At 34.3% G+C, this 16,074-nt stretch overlaps 1 protein-coding gene across 4 annotated transcripts in view; it reads right to left on the minus strand.

The window, feature by feature from the left end:
- The window catches only part of ADGRG6 (adhesion G protein-coupled receptor G6), a 113,039-nt gene that overhangs the window by 19,193 nt on the left and 77,772 nt on the right, over nt 1-16,074 (minus strand). For all 4 annotated transcript variants that reach the window (XM_032185829.1, XM_032185832.1, XM_032185830.1 and 1 more), the window contains 9 exons: nt 14,537-14,679; nt 13,712-13,826; nt 11,494-11,555; nt 10,043-10,250; nt 9,419-9,584; nt 6,173-6,313; nt 3,403-3,519; nt 2,250-2,295; nt 1,213-1,319 (listed from right to left, as the gene is read on the minus strand). In XM_032185829.1, the coding sequence (XP_032041720.1) occupies nt 1,213-1,319; nt 2,250-2,295; nt 3,403-3,519; nt 6,173-6,313; nt 9,419-9,584; nt 10,043-10,250; nt 11,494-11,555; nt 13,712-13,826; nt 14,537-14,679 (1,105 nt within the window). The remainder of the gene's footprint in view (nt 1-1,212; nt 1,320-2,249; nt 2,296-3,402; nt 3,520-6,172; nt 6,314-9,418; nt 9,585-10,042; nt 10,251-11,493; nt 11,556-13,711; nt 13,827-14,536; nt 14,680-16,074) is intronic.

Genomic DNA, 16,074 nt, shown 5'->3' on the forward strand with positions numbered 1-16,074 from the left:
ATCTGAACATGATGTGAAGAGAGCAATTCTGTTAGGAAAGCTCTGGAAGGCCAAAGCTGAAAAATCAATGTCTGTAGCTTCCTTGTGCAGTTAATTCCTATGTGCTACTGCAAAAAGGTAAATCAAAAAAATAATAAAAATGATTAGGGGTATAACTCTGATAAGAAGCTAACATCTTTCCTGTAGGCTTTATTTACAGGCCAAAGAATATTAATTTCTCACCAAAAGAAATTTCAACCTACTTTTGAAGTTTAAAAAATCACCAAATTTTAAGATCAGATTGCAATAATCCATCTTTTTCATGTTGAGATTTTTTTCTTTCAAAAACACATCACACAGGAAAATTGCTGGAGACACCTGAATACCTGAAGGAGTCATACTGCTGAGGCTGAAGGTACCTTTGTCCATCTTGATATACTAAGCTCTACCAGCCATTTAAAAGTGAACAGCAAATACGGTTTTACAGATTGCAAAAGAAGTTATTACTTTATATTTTTTGACATCAAAATGATATAAATCTTGTTGGATTTGCAAGCAAAATTTCCAAGGTGCAATTTAGCCCCTTGAATCTCAGTATGAAGGGGAATTACTGTGCTCTTGTCTTTTCATTGTCATTAACAATTTTGCTGACTGCAGGACATTTCCTGAAAATACAATGCTCTACTTTTTGTTCTGAAACAATGTCTAAACTTGTTCTCTAAAAAATTCTTTTCTCTTACTCCCCCTCTCCCCCGTAAATATTCTCTGACTTTTTGATTTCTCTAGTGAAGGGGTTAGTAATGGGCCTTGGTGTTACCATCCCTTATTCTGGCTTTGTTTTTCACCTATGTCCTGGTTTTGAAGTTGGATTTTATAATATATTATTTGCATTTTGGTATCACTCTGAAGTCTGATCCAACTCTTTTTATGGGCATTTTTTTTTTTTTTTTTTTTTTTTTTCATTTTATAATAATTGTCCACTTCTTTCATTTTCTTTATTGATTACCTTATCCTTGAATACTTATCATTAGGTACTTTGTTATAAAACAACAACAACAACAAAAACTATATGATAATAATGATCAATAACAGAGAAAATATTTTAAGGTTAAAATCATTTGCAAAAGGAATAACATATAAAACAAGAATCAAGAAAGTTGTCTTGGCCCATGAGAAATACTACATTGCGGTTCCTAGGAAAGATAACTTAGTGAACAATGAGAGTTTGCTTACCATTAAGACCCCAAAGTGTGTGAGGTGGTTACACAAGCAAACTGTCTCATTTTCATTGGATTCTGCTTGCACTTTGCAACCTGTAGGGTTCCAGCCACCATTGCCACCTATGGAAAGGAAACAAGAGAAACTATACTTTCCAACAAACTTGTATTGTTCTTTCATTGGATTCCTCGCTTCATCTTGTGCAAATGCAGAAATGCATATATAATAAATATATAATATCACTGAATATTAAGAAGTCAGTAAAGAAGAAACTGTTATATTTCATAGTTTTTTAGAGAATTCCACCAGACATGTGTCTCAATAATGGCCTACTGAGCAGAAGCAATAGTTGGAGATTTATAATAAAAGTAGGGAGATTTTTGGTTATTGATGGATGAATAAGACCTATGTGTATCATGCATTACGACACACCTTAGTTTTACCCAATAACACCATGGTTTTACTCCCTTTTACCACCATGATGTGATGTCTGCACATACTGCCCTCCTATTCACATATCCCCAGGCACAAGAAAGCAGAGGCCTAGGAACAGAGGGTTGTTGCTCTCTGCAATATGTAATGCAAGTCAGCATGGATAGAGAGAATCTTTATCTTTACCTCCATCTTTATAAAAATCTTTATATACAGTTTTTTTTAATTACATTTATTAATATATAAATAAATACTATATACAATACATAAATACATATAATATATATTATGTAGATATATATGTTAATATATAATATATTAAATAATAGTATTTATATCACATTTATAATGTATATATATATTTATATAATTGCATATATTAATTAATAAATACAGATTTAAAATATTAACCAAATTTACATTAAAATATTTTAGTAAGAATATTTAACATCTTTTGTTACTAGTGACCTTACTAAACAGAAGAAATTATACAGTTTAAAGATTTAACTAACTCTGCAAAGACTAATAGAGAAGCAAAAAGGGTCAAGACTGAGACTGATTATACAACTTTGACACCTTTTTTCCCAATGTAAAAGAAATGACAGTATATTTAAACTTACCATTTTTATTCATATCCCAGAAGACACAGGTAGGCTTAGGATCTTCCTAAGAACACATGCAAAAGTAAACCTTTTATACCTCTTCAGATATAAATCTCATCAACATGTATGCATTTTCAGCAGATGTTTTACTACATATCATTTCATTTGATGAGCAGTAGAAAAAATATTATTTTGGAGTGTTGAAATTTTGTCTAGTGTTAAACCAGACCTTATTCTCCTTAGGAAGACATTTACCCTAATTATAAATCACAGAGCACTGCTCATCTTCACTCTTCCTTTTCCACATCCTCAGAATGAGAAGTTTTATTGTCTCACTAAAGTTATCCATGAGTATGATGTCTTTACAGAGCTTAAATATTTTTAACTGTTTACTTCCTGATTTCTCAGTGAATCCTTAATGTAAATGGCCTCATAACTCTGCAAAAGCCTGCTGAACCTAAGTGGAGGTTGTTGTGCCTCACCTTAAAATAATCATTATAATGAAATGTAAGGTGAAGTTATGTGAAAATTATGAACCAGGTTCTCATTCCATGAACAACCTTCTTAGATATTGCATACCAACTTCTTCTTTCTTAATTTCTCTAGTGCTATTGTCTCTTTTGCAGTAGCTACTGACAACTGTTTGAAACATCACAAACCAAAAGGTTGTATTTTGACCTTATTTCTGTAAATTAATACTAGTCATCTTTTTAAAATGTGGTTCTGCCCATTCTTCATTTGCAGGAAACCATATGACAACAAAACCTTGGGGAACTATTAAAAAAACCAATTTCATTATGGTCAAAGAATTTAAGTCTTTTTAAAGTTCCAGTGTAAAATGTAGTGTCCCTGGTCATGAACATGGTCACAAACTGGTTGTGAACAATGGTTTTACTTGGAATTATTTGCATAAATTGCTTGTGAGTAGCAGAATCAATAGTCTTTCAGATAAATACTAAAACATGAATGGATTGGGAATGTGTGAGGATGGAGAAGTGATTTATTTTTACTTTTTTTCTTACTTATTTTTTTTTTTCAGAGATTTTATTTCCATTTGGGTTTACATTCAATATATATACTCAAAATCACCCAAAGCAATGAAGCTGTATGCACAGCCTTTACTATATATAATCTACGTTCCTGTTCCTCTGAATAATCAGTCTCTTCTTACTTGAGTTTTGGTATGTTTAATTGTAATCTTCACATAATCCTGAAGATCCCGAATAGTTATGTTTCCAATACTGCATGCCACAACAAAACTGGTCAAGTTGGCAGGAGTTTCTGCATCCTTTAAAAGATTCAGAAAAATATAAAAAATGCTTACAAGGCACATAACATAAAAGCCAGAGTACAGTTTTATTTTTGCAGCATGCCAGAATAAATAAACTGTCAGCATTTCTACAATTTCAATCATGTAATATAAGGACATTTTGTTTATAAAACTAAATTCTGGATTTGCCTCATGGAAGTTTCCTTATTTTCATTATAGTCATAACTATATTAGGACATTATTATAAAGAAAGGTTAAAAGGTATACTTTCCCCTTTTAATCTTTTTGTGTGATGACACTAACTCAAACAATGTGGCAGAAATGATTAACATACATGTATTTCTCTTAACACAATGAAATAGCTTTCTTATCTTATTGTTGCTATCCTTTTTACTAGGTGTAAAGCTTTAGGAGAATAACCTCTTTTCTGTATATAGTTGCTAAGTCATCCTCCATCTTAAAATGAAAGACCAAGAAGTAGTAAACAAATCCAAAGCAATGCTAGATAGACACTGTAAGGTCTTATTTTATCATCAGGAGACTGATGATATCAATACCATTTATAACCTGCAGTGAAAAAGTATCAAGTGGAGAATTTTCCAAAAGAGATCTTTTCATTGGAATCTGATGATTTATTAAAATGGAAGTGTTTTGCAAGTAGAATTTTCCTTTGAAGAATTTCCATTAAAGTCTGAATAGCTAGAAGCCTGTTTGACCTTATGGGAAACAAGGAAGTTAGGACTTCTAATACACTACCTGCTGCAGTTGCCTAAAAGTATGTGCTCACTTTAGAGGCTTTAAGGTATCCTCCCTCGTCTCCAGTAAGTCTGTTATAGGTTCATTGCCACATCTGTCAGGCAGTACTTGGGGTGATGCAAATGGCACTGTTCTCTTTTGTTTGGGGAACCAATGCCTACTCCTGCACTAGGATGAGCTGTGTCACACCTTGTCTGTGTCCATTCCTTTCCATTGACTGGCACTGAGGGCAGCTTATGGACAACAGTTTAGGTGTAAGTATCTCCTCTGAACACACCTACCATATGTGAAATGAGTCTCACCCTGAATAGCTTAACCATCAGATTTCAATGAATGACAGGATAAAGCTTGAGAGCACTTTATCAGTTGCAACTAAAAAAAAACAAACAAAACACACACACAAAAAACTCCAGTGCTGTAAAGTATGATGTTTCATTCTTACAGTGAATGTTTATAGAAAATACAGCTAATAACAGTGGAATGCTATTGAAATTGGAATAAATATATTCGTGGAATAATTTTATACTAATGCATAAAGTCATGGGGATTGAGACAGCGTGACAATATTTATTTTTTTTTGAGACTGTCATTAGTCTTTTTTTTTTTGACTTTATTTTTACACTTACTAGAATGTGATTTTCACACATTTTAATTAATCTTATTGAACATCACACATGAACAATTTAAAAACCACACAAAATACTGTAGGGAATTTTAGTTGTAATCTTCCTTCCTTCCTTCCTGGACACATTTTGACTTTGTATGATTTTATGCCATTATGACAATCATGTATCTATATTCTCCCAGTTTCTTTATTAAATATATTCATCCTGTTTTTCTTAAAAGTGGCCTTAAAAAGAATACTATTTTAAATAGTTAAAGATACTTTAGGGTGTATTTTAGAAGGCAACTGAGGGCCATGAGTATTTTCTTACCTAGATTATCTTAGGAATCTGGATACACTGCCAATAGAAATGATAATGTAGGGACAATACAATACTACAGAGTTCTCCGGATATACAAGAGCCAAAGGTCATTTAAAATACTAATGGGAAAACAAATTGAAGCCTTCTGAGGCTTAGCCTACAGTTCACTATGAAACAGTGTTTCCCTATAAATGAACTTTTTTTTTTTTTTTCAAGCTGTGAAACTCTTCCTCTTTTTTTTTTTTTTTTTTTTTTGACATTAACCATGCAGGAAGTATTTATAATTACCATGTGATGGGACCCAAAGGAGAAAAATAGCAAATCCACCTGTATCCCTTCTGTTTTCAGACACAAATATTGCTGTCCTTATTCTATAACCAGGATAACCAGGTTGTCTTTAAATACATCTGGGTAACACTAAAAAATGGTGTGCTTATGAGAACACGTGAAAAGAACAGTATGTATAGAAAAAAAATGTTCTCTGTACAGTGACCAGCAGCCCAGAGTTTCAAACTGGATATAAGTAGGCCATTGGACATGACTGTCAATAAACTCTTTCAATTAAAAGAGAAAGAAAGAATATTTAGCTGTATTACACACCAAATTCCCAGCTGATATAAAAGAACCCATCTCCACTGAACATCAAGCACCTATATCAATGCATTGCTATGGAAGATGTGCCCTTTAAAAGGTTTTGCTACTTTACACTGATTATAATCAGCTTGGATATAGCTTGCTGTTGATTACTTTTAAAAAAAGTTTATCTCACATGTGACTAGAATGTGCACTCAAATTGCTCACTCTAATTCAATGTCGATGCTATGGTTATTTTGTCACTATGATATCCCTAATGCCCTAATGCCTACATTTGCTATCACCAGCTCGTTCCTGTAACACATGAAATGCTGTGAAATTACATTACAGGAAACATTTGGCAGCTGCCTTTGACTCATCGTAGCTGAAACTACTTCAAACTCATTAAAGTTTACCTGAAAAAGGCCATTCTTATTGAAGAAAGTAAATTGAGCCCTCGATATAATTTCAAAGTCATCTTGACTTAAATTCTTCAATAAACTTGGTGGCAGAACAACAGAAGCAAAGGCATTTGTCTGGTCCTTGTCAAAGTCTATCTGTTAAATAAAAACAGCACAAGAAAAGAACATATTCAAACAAAAAGTAAGCCATCTACTGTGAACAGCTGGGTTCAAACCCTTCTTGACAATATCTAAACCATTGGACTAGAACTGTTAACATTAATTTTACCCATACCTATGCAAGAACTAATTCAATCAAAAAAAAAAAAAAAAAGGCTTAAGATTTTTTTATTTTCTACTCTCACAGTATGAGATTAATATTCTGCTGCACAAAATTTGTAAATAAAACAAACAAAAAAACCTCCTCCACTGCTATAAAGATGATTTGGAAATACTGATATGGCAATAATGGCAGACATAAATAATTTTCAGTAACTGTCAGAATACATTCCTTATACCAAACAATGTTGAGAAAAGGAAAATATGCTCTGAATCCTTCTTTCTCCTTCTTTCTTGAGTTGGTTTGTTTTTTTTTTTTTTTTTTTTTTTTTTTTTTGTTTGTTTTTTTTTTTTTGTTTTTTTTTTTTTTTTTTGCTTGATTTGAACATCTTAATTAATTTTCCTATTAACTTTTCTAGTTTCTCTGTTAAAAGAGGGAGACTTTCAAGTAATTAGTGTCACCTCTCTACATCTATGCAAACTCATATTTCATTAGCTTTCACAAAGCAATTCTCTGACTGCATACACTTACACCATGGCAAACTCAAGGTGTGCCACCCTATTCATCAAAGGTAGAAGAGTAAGCCACCTAATACTGGCTCTATTATAAAAGTGTTCAATAAATTTACTGCAAGATAGGAAATTCACACTCCTTACTTCTTCTGAGGCAACTGTTATTTATGCCTCTCACATTAGCAAAGAGGAAGTTACAAGTTATAGGCTAGTGATTTATTTAAATTCTAAATATAAATTTTTCACCGACTTACTGTGATGAACAGGCACCACTGGAAATTAAGTTCATAAGTATCTCCTAACAAAGCTAAAAGCACTTGAATAAAAGGTTTTCAAGGTATAATTCTGCCACATTAAACAGAAAGTGCGCATGTGATAAAGATGTCCCAATAGGTACTGTCTGCAAATGAAGTGGAAGAGGCTTCTATGAAGAAGTGTGGATGTATTACAGGAACGATTTAATAATATGAATCACTAAAAGCTAACTCAGCCAAAGTTTTGGCAAGAAACATAAAGACACAAGGGACTAAAATAGAATCTTTCCAAATTGCCATGGATACATTTGCTTGTTATCTATGAAAGAAAATCTGGAAACACTCTGACATACAGTTTGAAGAGCTTAATGATCTTAAAGAGCTTAATGTGATGAGCCTGGTCATCACATCACTGGTGAAAAGACTGGGCTTTCACAAGGGAATCTCCCTACAGCAAGGATAGCAAGTGTCTTTCCTGATATGCATGGAAAATATAATTTGTGACCAGAGCTGCTGCTGACTTTACTAGTAGAAAAGTCAGCTAAGATGCTAAGAGTTCTCAATCAGTTGCTGGAAATGTAAAAGTCTGAGAACAAACTCATATTCCAATAGGAACATTATAAATAATTTGATGGAGTTTGGATTTTATGATTATTTAGACAGTGTTGTAATAAATGATTCCAGGGCAAGAAAATTCCTGGATGTCCTCAAGACACAAATGGTAATTCTTATTATATGTGCAAACATCCCAAACCTCGTTTCAGAATTTTTCCTTCCCTCTTTCCATAAATACAGAATGAAATCTAGAGGAGAATTGTTCCTTTGATAACAATCAAAGAACAATCACTTATTGAGCTTCATTAATATGAGAACTAAACAAAAGTAGATTTAAAATCAGCAAGCAATTCAAATAAAATTGATTCAAAGAAAGTTTAGCCTAAACTTCTATGAATATAAATAAGAGAAAACTCATACATGTACATTAAATCCATTTGCATCTATTTAAACCAGCAATTGACTTTAATTCCAAAGTCTACATAGCAAATAAAAGGCTAGTAGTACTACTACTGTTAAACAATGTCTTTATTAATTAATTAATTAATTTATTTATTTTTATAGTAAAACGTACTTTATAAAATTATGATAGGATTGTTGTTTTGCCAATTTGCTACAGGAATAAATTTGGTCTATTAGATACTTATACTCTAGCGATTATTCTTTTACCAATATCATAAAGCTATGTTTTCTCTCAATTCAGATTTGGGCCCTCTGGCCCTAATTATAGGTGTTTTTGTTTGTTTGTTTGTTTTTTCGCCATTTAGTATTTTCTGTATTTTTCACAAAAAGGGAGTTTGTGATGACATTACCTCTATCATTGACTTATATAACTATGAAAAATACATTGGACTAAATTTTTTAAAGTACTTATGTTCTTTAGATGCAAACAGGCATGTCCTGAAATTGTTTTAAAAAGTCCAGGCAGCTCATTACTACAGATTTCCACAGAACCTTTAGAAAAATCCCAGCAGATGCTCATGTATATCTTGAATGTTATTTCATAGCTGTTAGATGTTTGTGCATTTTCATTTGTGAATAAAGATGAAAAAATATATTGAGGTCATGGCAAATATCTAACTTAATGTCTAGATAACGTAGCACTGAAGACCTGTCCTTTGATTTTTGGAGCTGATTGGTCAAGCTCCATGTGAGTGTCTTGAACACCCTTGGACTTCCCAAATGGCACAAGTCATGTGTGTCAACCTACATGTGGATGTCAAACCTACATGTGGATGAAGGATTGTCTTTAGGCCTTTGAAGTAGGTGTTTACACTATACTGTTGAACACGTGTTGTACCTGCAGAAAGCTACATGTAGATATCTACATTTATCTGTATTATTCTAAACATGAAAGTCATCAATGGTGTTTTCACTGTACAATGGGTAATACATTAGACTGTTAAAGATTATTTTCCCTTTTAATTGGAAAAGATAAAATCTATTCTGGATTTGTAAGCAAATTATTTTTCATCTCTATGGATTGTGTACATTCACCTGTGTTTCCTGCCACTCCAAGATATACTGCATTAATCTGCTTGGATGATTGTAGGAAAATGGAAATAGAAAGTAGGAGCAGAATAGGAGGTTGTAAATAGTTTTATATTAATCACAGTAAACATCCTTGGCACATTTCATATTCAAACTGCTCATACCATACCTGGAAATCAGATGCATTATTCTGTGAACTGACACTGAAAGTAGAACCTTTGAATGAAGTTGAGTTTATAGCAGACACTCCAAGTGCGAGGTTTCGTGTTGAAATACTCATGGATGGTCCGGTGAACTGAATTTTTAAAGCTAAGGCATCAATAGTTTTTAGAGCTCTAAAAACAGAAATAAAATTATTTTTAAAATTGAATAAAAAATGATAATAAAACAATGGTCACGTGTGCTCTTTATGTATGCTCTCCACCTTAAGGCTGTCCTCTGTGTATCTGTCACCCACCTTTATATTTGCAAGGAGACTGTTGAGCTGTAAATTTATGTCTGTTGAACACAAAAGGTTTTGATTGACAGAAAGTATCCAACTACATATCACTGGTCCTGAAATAATCTTCCAACAATACGTAAATCTGTGCTGTGTCATTCATCAGCAGACTTCTTTTCCATATTTTTGTTATGCACGTTAATTTTAGCACAAGAAGAAATATCTGTTTTTATCATTTGGATTTCTTTTTTTTTTTTTCATAGAAATAAAAAAAGTTTTCTTTACTGCAATTATTTCTATATATATGGAAAGAAGTTGCTCTTGAAAACTTCTCTGAAACACAGAAATACTTACTCTGATGATGATGCTGCCAATACACTGTCTGAACTATTTAGAATATTGGAAAAAATTGTCACCACAGTAGAACCCAGAGATTCATCAATTTCTTCATCATTCACAATTTTTTTGAGCTTCTGGACAACATCATTTACTTTGTCTGAGGTTAACTGCTGCCCTTCACCAGTGAGATTCAGAAGCTGATTGGCAATATCAGCTGCATTTTCTGTAAGTGTACACATAACATGAATCAAAATGAGAAAAAAAGGAAAGCAAGGAATATATTATTTTTTTTTTTCTCTCCTTATTCTCTATCCTCTTTTTTTTTTTTTTTTTAATGAGAAAAACTACTTTTGTTCCCCTATTGAAGAGGAACAAATGTATCCCAAAGTCACTATTACTTACAAAATATTCACTCTTTTAAACATAAGGGAGAAAGTCTGACCCCATTATGAATGTTACTGGTTCCTTCATATGTCTGAACTCTTAATCAGAGAGCTGGCAAGCACAATACACAAGCAAAGCAGAAGAACCTTCCTGATCAGGATAGTTTGAAATTGTGTCCTGTGGCAAATCATTAGTGTAAACCACTTTTTAAACTATGTTTGGTGACACTAGAAAAATAATGTAAGTAGTAATATTGTGCAACTTCAAAATATTTATGCGATAATCACAAATAAGATTTGGAAAGACCATCAGCCTTCTGTCTGCCTCTGTGTTTTTGTTGTTGTTGCTTTTAATGTTGTATTTTATAATGTGGCTTTAGCTACATTTACCGTAGAATGTTCATTCTACAATAAAAAATGTTTTCATATAGCCTGACTGTAAGTACTCATCACAATCAACTAAACTAGGTAGCCAGGCTTCCCACAAATCTCTACCAGTGGAGAAGGAAAAAGAGTCTTCTCCGAGAAAGCAATGCAGAACAGCAGCTTATTTGAGCTTTGAATTACCTTTGAGAGTATCTCTCTCCTCTCTAACTCTGGCACTAAAATAGGGGGCCATCGGTCAATAGGGTTCTCTGTTTATTTTATTATTCCTTTAAGTGCCAGAATGACATCAAAGGGTATTTTTCAAATGGAGAAAAAATTTGAAAATGTCTGATCATAAGTTCACAGAAAAGAATGAGTCTATGAAAAAGACGTCCCATTGGAATGTCGTTCCATATGGGCATTGGAATTTTTTAAAAGAATTTCTGAATCTAAATATCAAATCAGGGCAACCATCCGTTTTGCTTAAATTACCTGAAGAGTTTGATTTATTTCATTAATTGATATCCAGAGCTTTGCATTGATGGGCTGGAATCAATTTGGTGCACTTCCCTAGAGTTTAAACACTTTGCACTGATTTTTTAAAAAGATTTAGCATAAATGGGGAAGGTAGTCCTTCGTGTAACTTCCTTATGCTAGGTAGAAAACAAAGAACACAAAACTAGTATTTTATCCAAAGACTAATATGCGTACACTTACCTGTGCAATTTCTAAGATCTGGTTGGCCCCAGTATGATGTATAATTCTGCAGACCCAAATAGCTAAAGAAGAAAAATGACAATAGCAACATTATGTAAATGTTTTGTAATTGTTTTGTAGGTGTCATTGTGGTACAATACTCTCTATTCACAAATTTCCTAGCAACACAGCCCCAGCTGAAATGAAATATATATGCTAGACAGTGGAAATATGTGACTTGTTAAGTGACAGTGCTGAGAAGAAAAAAAAAACATACACATATAACAGTTCTTTTGGACAGATTCCCATCTGATTCCTATGCTGCCTATGCTGACTTGGTAAACTGACTGCATCATTCTGGTCTTCTATTTCAGAAAAGACCCAAACAAACTATTATGTCCCTATTGTGGCCTAATCAGATGTTGTGTCTATATTTTTTCTTTGATATAAATAGCTTTGATAAGGTCAACAACAAGTGGTAATAGCTCAGAAGAACATGAACAGGAGCTATGAGCAGATAGAAACTTATGTTACCTGTGAAAACCAGAGAAGGTCATTACCGGGTTCAGGTCCAAAGTGAGTGGCAGACATAAAGAGACAACATATTTTTTTTCAGAATGCTTTTTCTATAAAACTTTACCATAGAAAACTACCCAGATATGGCTCCAAAATTAAACATTTTCCCCTAGGTTTTCTTTTTGGACAATCACGCCACCTATGCCTATGGCAAAGGTAGGATGGAGAAAGGAAAAAAGTTATCCTTGATAACACATAAGAGAATAAAGATATTCCTTGGTTGATCACCTTTATTGTAATAGCATACTATCTACTCAGGGAAGCACAGGGCTAGAAGACACCATTGGTACAGCTTCCTTTTTTTTTTTTTTTTTTTTTCTCAGAAAAAAACACACCATACCTGTGCTCCATATTGGCAAAAGCTAGTGGAGGCAGAGGCATGGAAAGCATATCACAGCGCAGAGCACAGTAGTTTTCTTTTTAAAAAAGTGCTGCACACAGACTATCAATGGTATTGTTTATACCACAAATGAACAATAAAGATAAGCAACAGTGGGGCAGCAAAGGCCAGAAGCCTTAATTTTTAATGTTTCTGAGGCTCTGACATAAAAACAGTTTGACCCCTACACTACTTACTTTACAGCAAACTTCGGTCAATCAGACTCTAGCAGCTCTTGTGTAAGATTAAGAAACTGAGGAAGTGAGTTAGTTAAATGTAATTGCTAGTTGCTTTCCTGTTTGGCACAGAACCTCAAAGCCGATTCATATCCATGTTGCCATATTGTTTGCAAAAAGTAAAAAATCTAGTCTTCTCAGAACATGTTCCAGATGTAATGTGGGTGGATGAGACTACTGTGTTGCATTTAATTGTGATCATCCTAAATACTGAAGAGATTAATTAATATTGCATCATTGCCATGTTCAAGGCACTCAAAGGAAATCAAAGTTGTATTGTTTTAGTAATATATCAAAGGAAGTAATAATATTCCCATTTTACAAATGGGAAGTGGAGATACAGCATTTAAATCATTTGTAGATGCTCACAAAGAAAGCTTACATTAGGAGAAAATTATCCTAAACCTAAAACTAAAGATGTTTTATCCTAAGCCTAAACATGTACAAACCAATCGTTTGTAGATGTTCACAATGAAAGCTTACATTAGGAGAAAATTATCCTAAACTTTAAACCTTAAAAACACAAGTCCAAATCTTTAAGTGTTAGACTAACACCACCTTCAGTTATGACTAACTACTAATAAAATTCTTATGTCAAAGGATTTCTTTTTCTTTCTTGTATCTGGAAGAGAAGTTCTTGTTTAAACTAAATGCATGCCTCATCTACATAGAGTTTTGTTGAAAATTTCTTATACAAGTCAGACAGTAGTAGTGGAGTGGTAGCAGATGTTTGATTTTGGCAACATAAACATCATGTCTTGAAGAAGGCAGCTCTGTAAGAAATTACTACTTTTATAGTCACTTTGATCATATATTAATCATGACTCTCAATATACCCTACAGAAGTGGTAGATGAGCTTTATTTATTTATTTTTTTTTCACTAATGACGTACATGTCCTTACTGTACACACATGATACCTCACAACATGAAAATTCTTCTCCTGAAATATGATACCAGTTACTGGCATCCATTACAGAGGATGTAGTTTAACATAACCAGGAAGCTGCAGCTGAAGCTCTCAGTTTCTGTGGTGTTTGACCACCTACCAGGTTCTTGATGCAATCTGAACTGAGCTCCCATGGCAAAATGTAAAGTTAGTCACAGTTGGTCTAGTATCTGGCCAAAAATAGTTTGGAGGGTTTTCTTCAGCTAAACATTTTTCTGTAAAATAAAAATATATCTGGGTTAATTACAAATTTCCTCATATCACATCTTCCATTTCTTGTTCTCAGCTGTTCTGCAGCACACACATCTTCAAATGAAATGTTTTGATGTTATCTATAAAGTGGTGGTAAGGGAAGGGTTCACAACTGGGGACAAAATATACTGCTGCTGCTGAAGGAAAAGCCCAGAATGAGCATGCTGCATCCATTTTCATTCCACCAGCCTCACCCTCCTCCCTCCCAAAAGAAGGGCAATCTCTGACTGGAAAATTAATGGGAAAAGATGGGTGATACACAAGAGCTAGAAGGAAATTTATAAATTTTGATTAAGGACAGCAGTTGGCAGAAGCACAAACAAACAGGGTTGAGGAGTGGGCATGAGGGGCCTTGGAGGTCCAGAATATCTCTGGCTGTATATCACACTTCTTTATCACCAAACTACCAAAGCAACTGGCAGAAATTGTCCCAACCAGATGGCAAAACACTGACTGAAGCAATCTGGACAAATAGTAAATCTATACTTGTTTCAAAATGAGATATCTTGAGGATGGTTCTCTGAGATGAGTGGTTCAATGAGGCTTAAAGGGACAATTCCAAATCTGATATAGCCATACCATTTGGGAATACGTTATTATTTTGACACAGAATATACTTATTTTTGGACAAGCAAATGAAATCTGTTGTGTAACAAAGCTGACAACTACTTACCCACTGGATCAACTTCCACGGTCTGAAGTTTATATTCCCCTGGTATGGAATTATTATTACTTATGAGCTTCTGTCGGATCTCTTCTTCTTCTAAGTTAATGTTGTTGGTAGAATTATAAACCAGAAGAGCCAAAACCTCAAAACTGCAGGGAAAATTGTCCAAATGTTTGAGTCAGAACAGAAGAGCCCAAAGGTGGGGAAGTAAAAACATCTGACAGACTCTGGTTTTCTCAGTATGTAACAATGTCACCAAGACAATGTTGTTCATTATCTGTAAATCATTATTTTTGTATGTACAGGGACACAAATAGAATTTATGGCTGGGAAATGCAATCCTCCAGTTACCATTAAAGAAGCAGCTCATCAAAAGAGCTAAGAAATATTTTCAGAAGATTTAGATTACTGTAAAATTTATTAAAAGATGAAAGCAAAACATATTCTTAATTGTCAGTGTCCAATGCCCAGTTATAAATGGCTCCTTATTAAATTAAAAAAATTTAGGTTGCTTAGGAACTTAAAAGCTGATTCTTCCCAGTTCAGAAAACTTGTCAGGATGGGACAAGTCATCCTCTGGAGGGACTATCTCTCTAATGTCTACAGAAGAAGGCTAGAAGACTAACAAAGAACAGATGCTTAATATTTAGATGCCCAAATTTTGATAGCATGAAAAACACCCTAACACACTTCTGAAACTTTTAGTTCTAATTAGAAAAGTCTAGTTACTCAGATGACTAATTCGAGGTTGAGCAGTAATAGTTGTTTTGTACTGTAGCCCACTGCTACTTTCTTGGGCATAAGAAGTAGTTCAAAGTGCCCAAGTCTCTTTCCTGTGAGAGAAATAAAACAGTCTCCACCCTTGTCCAAAAACATAGTTTCTCTGGAAGGGAAATAATGAACAAGAAAAGCAGTTCTAACAGGACACAGGAAAGAAGCTGAGAGTGGAAGGCTGAAAAATTTCCTCTGGGGACACAGAAAACACATGTTGGAGAACAGCATATGTCGGTACCCAAGAGGATTGCTTGGCTCTGTCTAGTAGGAGGTGACGCCACTGAAGCATGGAACATTGGATCTCCACGGGAGCAAAAATGTGGAAAAAAGGAAAAAGTAAGCCTTCTTTAGGCTGTCTTCATCTTAGCCTGTGGATGCCCAGCAGCCTGAATGAAGACAGACCTTCCTGGTGTACGAGCAGTTCCTGGCAGCTTGGGAAGTGTCAGTACTGCCAGCACACATGCAGTGAGCAGGGCACACACCAAACAAAGCTGCTTTCAGTGGGGACCCCCCATTGCAAGGAAGCAGCAGTGAGCAAAAGGGTCTGGTGGCCTGCTTGAAGAAGGATAGGAAACAAAATCTTCAGGGGTGCTGTATGGACGTGGACTGGTAGGGATTTCAGGAGCCCCCTCCTATAGAGACTGGTGCTTCATTTCTGAAAATCTTCCAGAGAGCCACCCCCAAGATGACAGCCCAGATTTGCATTTTCTGGAGGTGCCTAGTGTGGTGCAGTATAAAACTACAGCTTTTCATACAGGTGTTGCTGTTAG

The sequence above is a fragment of the Aythya fuligula genome, chromosome 3 (genome assembly GCF_009819795.1).
Source record: "Aythya fuligula isolate bAytFul2 chromosome 3, bAytFul2.pri, whole genome shotgun sequence".
Taxonomy (NCBI): Eukaryota; Metazoa; Chordata; class Aves; order Anseriformes; family Anatidae; genus Aythya; species Aythya fuligula.